Source organism: Ixodes scapularis, unplaced genomic scaffold (assembly GCF_016920785.2).
Source record: "Ixodes scapularis isolate PalLabHiFi unplaced genomic scaffold, ASM1692078v2 PGA_scaffold3__209_contigs__length_174095766, whole genome shotgun sequence".
Taxonomy (NCBI): domain Eukaryota; kingdom Metazoa; phylum Arthropoda; class Arachnida; order Ixodida; family Ixodidae; genus Ixodes; species Ixodes scapularis.
The window spans coordinates 150,614,164-150,620,831 of record NW_024609868.1 but is presented as its reverse complement, the minus strand read 5'-3'; the positions used below and the strand labels follow the sequence as shown (position 1 = coordinate 150,620,831).

At 41.6% G+C, this 6,668-nt stretch overlaps 1 protein-coding gene across 1 annotated transcript; it reads left to right on the top strand.

The window, feature by feature from the left end:
• Nucleotides 1–2,352: 2,352 nt before the first annotated feature.
• Nucleotides 2,353–2,865, top strand: LOC115316644 (the record flags this gene model as incomplete). The annotated part of the gene is made up of 1 exon (XM_040219515.2): nucleotides 2,353–2,865. A coding segment is annotated over one exon (513 nt), but the record flags the coding sequence as incomplete, so codon positions are not given.
• Nucleotides 2,866–6,668: the final 3,803 nt, after the last annotated feature.

Genomic DNA, 6,668 nt, shown 5'->3' with positions numbered 1-6,668 from the left:
ACTTGTTCATGACAGACTTTGCGTTAATGACGTGGCGTACACTTAGAATTCAGAAAAAGAACAAAGGGTAAAGCTTAATACACATCCACATGGCATTTCCACGCCTGAATCATAACAAGACTGACATCAGGAGATTCCTAGATTGATAATATTGAAGCTAAATGCGCAAAATGCGCAAGTCTGACCGACTGGAAGCTGTTCTACTCGATCACGACCCGCATCTTGTCGTGATATTGAAAACATGCTTGCGTCAAGAAGTGTGGGATATCCAAGTGTTCCCTCCCGGTTACGATTTGTTGCGGCGCGACAGGGACACGAGAGTTGGGGGGGGGGGGGGGGGGAGGGGTCGCTTTGCTTATAAAGCGGTCCTTGAGGTATCAGGCTGTAACACGTATCCCACAGCATGAGAGTGTATGGTGCAGAATATTCATAAAACATTGGAACGTTCTGGTCGGCGGAGTATATAGACCGCCATCCTCAGGCATCAGTTTTATTAAAAAATTTATAATTATTTGACAGCAAGCTAATGAACGCACTAAATTAGTTGTCAGAGATTTTGATTTCTCTCACATTAATTGGAACGAAAACATTGTCGAAGAGTAAGGTAGGAAGCAAGGTAATTACTTGTTTGAAGTATTGTTAAAACACGGCCTCGATCAAATAGTCCGGGAACCCACAACAACGTTTGGGCCACAAAATTCCATTTTAAATATCTGCTTTCTTTCGACGCGCATTCGTGAGTACGAGGTGTCTTTTGTACACAGGATTTCAGATCATAAGGTGGTGCGTGCGACGGTAACACATAATAGCGCCCCTCAAAAACTGAAAAACAAAATACGGCACTGGTTTACAGCTTCGAAAAAAAAAAAAAAAAACTGATGACACAACTGTTTTTGATTATTTCGAATACCCTCTCTACTCTTTTCGCCGGAACGCTAACGTTGAAAGCCTCTGGAATTACTTTAAGGAAGCAGTAATCTACCGTCTAACAGCGTATGTTCTTCGGATAATAAAAAAATAAGATTAATAGGACAAACCTTTGGGTCACACGTGATTTCATCCACATAAAGCGCAGATTAAAACGTTGGAGATTGTGTAAGCACCGGAACTTATGAGCAATTAGTTCTTTAAGCCGTGATGTGAAAAAGAAACTCTAAAATTCCAAAACTAACTTCTTTGCAAATGCGATTAACACAATTTTAAAAACGTCACCACATAAGTTCTGGCAACATCTGTTTCCTAAGCAGAAAGTTATAAAATAAGTTTATGTGGACGGTGCTGTATGCGATAATCCGCTTACCGTAGCAAATGAATTCAACAACTACGTTCACTCGGTTTTTTTCAGTGGGTACATCTGTAAATAATCTAACTGACAACGAACCCAGCCTCCAAACACAGACTATTCAAATTAATTTTTTACGAAGTGAGGGTCTTACTACTAAATATTGACATAAAAAAAATCACCGAGACCAGATATAATCGTAAATGAATTTCCGAGGCGTTACTGCGAACCGGCTTCGCGTTTTTGACCGCAATCTTTCAAGAGTCGCTATATAAATGTCGCTTACCAAATGATTGCATGGTTACTTGCCAAAGTTGTACCCATTCACAAGTCGGGCAACCATCTTGAAGTGAAAAACTACAGGCCAATATTGTTGACATCAACAACATGCAAAATGCTCGAACAGGTCATTTCTAGACATCTCGTTGATTTTCTAAAAGACAGCAACACCTTTATGATAAACAACACGTTTTTTCGCAGGAAGCTATCGAATATTACTCAGTTATTTAAATCAACTCCTCAGTTCGCAAATGTGCTAAATGTTCGTGGCCAAGTAGATGTTGCATCTATCGACTTATCTAAAGCAATTAACAGAGTCTCGCATACAAATTTACTTGAAAAGGTGTCGCTTCTTGGTGCTGATAAGAACTTGGTTCCTTGGATAAAATCATACTTATCTGATTGGACACAGTGCGTTGAAATTGACGGTCATTCCTCATCCGTTTTCGCGGTCACGTCTGGCGTACCCCAGGGATCTGTTTTGGGGCCAGTTTTGTTTTTAGTGTATTTTAACGATATCGCTCTAGATTTCCACCCGACTGCGGAAGTGTGTTTGTTTGCTGATGACTGTTTGGTTTACATCTCCGTAATAACTTTAGATGATCAAAAATTATTAAGTGACTTCTTGACAACTATGTTCCACTGGTGTGAAAAATGGGATATGCGAAATAATTTCGATAAAACTACTGTCTTAAACATAACCAAAAAGAAGTCTCCGTTGCTGTTTCCCTAAGAACTAGATGGTGTAGTCTTGCAACGTTCAAAACACTATTAAGCATCTTGATATTACTATCTCGGGTGACCTCAGCTGGAATACGCACTTTGAAAGTGTATATAATTATGCATATAGAAAACTTTGTTTTATGAGGCGATCTTCAAGAGGGACGAATTCCGATATCCGGACCAACGTTTATATAACTCTAGCGCGCCCAACATTGGAATATGCATCGATAATATGGGACCCCCACGCACAAACTCAAATAAATAAAGTGAAGCGCATTCAAAGGCTAGCAACAAGGTTCATTTTTCCTAAATACGATAGGCCCGAGTCTGTTCCGGCATTGTTGAGGGAAGCGCGATTATCCTTTTTAGAGCCAAGACGAAGAATTGCGCGGCTGAGGTTTTTATATTTGCTGTATTTTAAGTATCCCCATAATGACACGCAAAATTATATCAGATCTGGAAGATGGTCTCGACGACTAAACAACGAATTGTCAGTTGACCCTTTTATGCCCAATATTGATATTTTTAAATATCCGTTACTTGTAAAACCAATTGAAGAATGGAGCAGATTACCCTCCTAGTGTTTTTTCTGACGTCTCTTCTGTTGAAGAATTTGAAGAGAGGTTGATGAACTGGTTTGCTGGCGAGTAGTTGCACCTGTGAGAATGATTGTTCTATCTATACTTTCTTGTGTTGCCTGTATTTTGTTTTATGTATTACTGTATACAATGCTGCAATCCTCCAAACCGCAAGGGTTGGCAATATTTGAAGTAGAAAAAAATAATTAATATGACCTCTGCCTAACCTGCACCTAACAAAGTAAATATTGCACAAAATATGTCCTGAATCAAAGAAGATTTATCCCACTTATGCCCTTTTATTTTAGTTTCTTTCTTTTTTCAATGAGATGTACACGATTTTGACGTTGAAAGCATTTTATATTGTGCTTTTGACATTTTGTATCTTGTCACAAAAAACAAAACAAATCTCATTCCTTCGAAATGTTGCAGTTCCGCAGCGTAATCGCGAGGAAAAATATATAATACTTCCCGATCTGCAGCCGTGAGTGGCGGCCATGAGAACCGTTCGACGTGACTTATAAAAGGTAATTTTTCTATAAATCTTGTCGTAACAACATAAATATAAATGCGTCAAAAACCTGGCTTAATTGACAAGATCTTTATTAAACGAGATTTCAGTGGCGCCATCTATCCGATATCAACAAAACCGTCCGCTTTACATGCTACCACGACGAGCCGCCAAAGCCAGACGGCCGAGCCGGATGGCGCAGGCAGGTGGTCACGTGGTCGCGAGCGGGCCAGTTCTCGGTGCTCACTGATGGCACTAGAGAGAGAGAGAGCTTCACCGGAACCCCGCGCGCCCCCTTCTCCTCACAACGCACGTGACTGGGAAGATCGAAAAGGAGTTCAGAGGTGCCAGAAACCTTAATCGTGTCAATTAAAAAAAAGAAAAACAACTAGGACACTTAGGTTAAAGCGGTTTTTGTTCTTTACTTCACAATGGTCGTGACACCAATTCCCACAATTATTCAAGCACAACGCTGACATTGTTGCAAAGCTCCTTTAAAGGTCTCTGTTCAGACGACCCTCCTCTTCCAAAGAAAGTGCGCTGAGAAACTGAGAGAAGGAGATGAGAGGCCGCGGGGATTCGAATAATTAGTGGGTAGACCTAAAGCTAGTTGCCTTTGTCTCCCCTACATTCGCGGGACACGTTCGAATGCAAAAGCCAACCGCCGGACGCCGGCATCCGCCGTTCTAAAGCTTTCGACAAGTGCAGTGGACATGATTTAGGCGTACCCACTAAGCATTCCAAACAGACGCCGGCGTCCTTACGTCCCCCGCACGCTCTGATCTCCTTCTCTCCCTCAGCCTCTCGGCTAAGTGTCTTCTGTTTCTTTTTTTTTTTCTTCTCTTTCTCTTTTTGTGTAAGAATGTTTTCCCGCGTTCTCATGCTAAGCGAGAAACATTACCAGCGACGTTTACCTCCAAAGTACTACCAACTAAAAACATTGACGTCTTTAAGGATATAAATCAGCTGGTACCAGAGCTAACACTCCAAGGGTGTTACATCAACATGCTTTAATCGTGATGAACACCTGAAAAATGGGATGCTGCCGATCTTCAGCATCCAAGGGATATTTGTTCCGAGCACCGAGTTCGGAAACACCAGTCACTGCATGCATTTCTCACATTAACAGAAACAGCAACTCCAGATACACTAGATTACGTATGGGAATCATGGGCACGGTGATTGCTCCACCACAATATATAATCGACATATTAAGGATAGTCATTCGCATGTGACCAGCACTTCAATTTCGAAAGTTACACGTGTGTCGTTTTGTCCTCATCAATAATCCGTCTCAAGAATAGTATATATCTAAATTGAAGGTATGTTTCTTCAATTAAAACGCACTGATACAAGCCATCATTATTCGAGGTCGTCGCTAAAACAACTTCGGCTGAAGCGAATGTCAGTGCGGTAAACACCCTTTAAAAAGGGTATGCGGCACACCGTATCACCTTTTTCCACGTTCTTTTTAGGCCCTTGTATAATGAACAATGTGCAATGAAACGGCTGCCGGTTTTCAGTTGAAGAGGGATGTACTTGGTCGAAATATGGGTGCTGGCAGGCTGTTTTCATGGGAGTTAAAATCTGAAACTTTCTTTCTACCTAAGGAAGGAAATGTCTTATTGTGTATTACATATGGAAGGCTTTATTAACCCGCAACCAATATATTTTCTTAATTTAATGAGCAGCCTTTTCAGGGAAGTGACGAACACGGTCTTTATTAAATTCCCAGCTGTATTCAGCGGGTAAATTAAAGGTACGTGACCTGACGCTTTTTGAGGTCATGAAATCCCACGATTCCACTACTTGACATCGTGGCGTCAGAATGCGTTACAAAACGCTATGGTGTAACATTACCTGACGAAATGTAACATCAGGTGGCGGGACCAGACGTCGCACAAGGTCACGGCACGTCACATCAAATTTCCTGCTCAAGTTAGCGGGAAATCACGTCGAGTGTCCCAAAAAGACGACCGGTCTCTATGAAGCGATTATCTGTGTAAAGCGATATATAAGATAATTATATAAAACAGCTTTCAAGCTAAGTGTGCAGCATTTGATTGACAGGACTCCAGTCCGAAACCAGCGCCTAAATAGTCCATGTACCATATGTGTGAGTCGCATTGGGCTAGTGTCTCGAATGCAGAGGCTTCGTGCTACCCGCTGGGAGTGTCTTCGCTCCTTTCATCATCGTTCGCAAGAAAGCTGCCACTAACGTGTCGCAGAATTCTTAAACTCACATAATAACACCGATCGAAGGAGCCAGACGAAGTTTCGGAGAATGTCTGTCGGGGCATACATAATAAAATAATAATAAAAACAGAAGGGGGAGGGGGGAGGACGTCTAACTATTTAATTAAAAACCCACTCGGTAAGCACTTCAGTGGTGTGTGCGGCGATGGCCATTGAGGAATAGCATCTTCGTGTTTTTTTGGGTTTTTTTCGTGTTTGCCTGGAAGCTTGCATGGCTAAGCATTTCTCAATCTTTTGGTGATATCCCGACGCCCATTGACGGAGGCGGATGTAACAGAGCCCAGGGACCTATATGTGTTTTCTGGCGGTGTTCGAACGTGCCATGGTTCCAAAAAAAGATTTTGTCTGGGGTTAGTTTCAACGGTGAGGGTGCGGATTTTCTTGAAGTCAATGCAATCAGCCGGTCCTTTACTTCGCAGTGTTCAATGACTCCGCCGCACCCATGATCAAAATTGCGAGCGTTGATCGCTATTTCCATCGCGGTGAATCCTTTCCCGAAAGTTCTTTGTTTCGCCGATGCACGTACGTGACTGGAAAATCCTCGTAGTGTATCTCATACACAACGCCTCGCGCCTTTTTTTTTCAGGGAGCGGGGGACGGGGGATTTTTTAGTCGTGGCATATGCCGTCCAAGTGATGATATTGACTTGCGGGCCACCCTCTGCACTCTTGCAGGAATGTTCATTCATTTTCTTCAGGATCTTTATAGTAAATAGTATATAGAGACTGTAGGTAATCTATAGGAAATGTGTCCACTACTCCCTTTAGTGTCTATAGCGTTTTGGTTGCTGTTCATGGACTTTCCGTAAAACTCGTTGAATAGAGACTGTATAGAAATTGTATACGAAATTACATATAAACAAATACAAATTCTAACAACGTTTCTATACTCTTTTTATATAAAATATGCCAGATTTTCACGAAAAAAAACAATAAATTTCGTGCATTCATTTTAGGTTTGTAACAATACATAAATGAAAATAAGCACTTGCCTTCTGCAAATGCGGAGACATCCAATAAACATACACAAGTCATGGAGC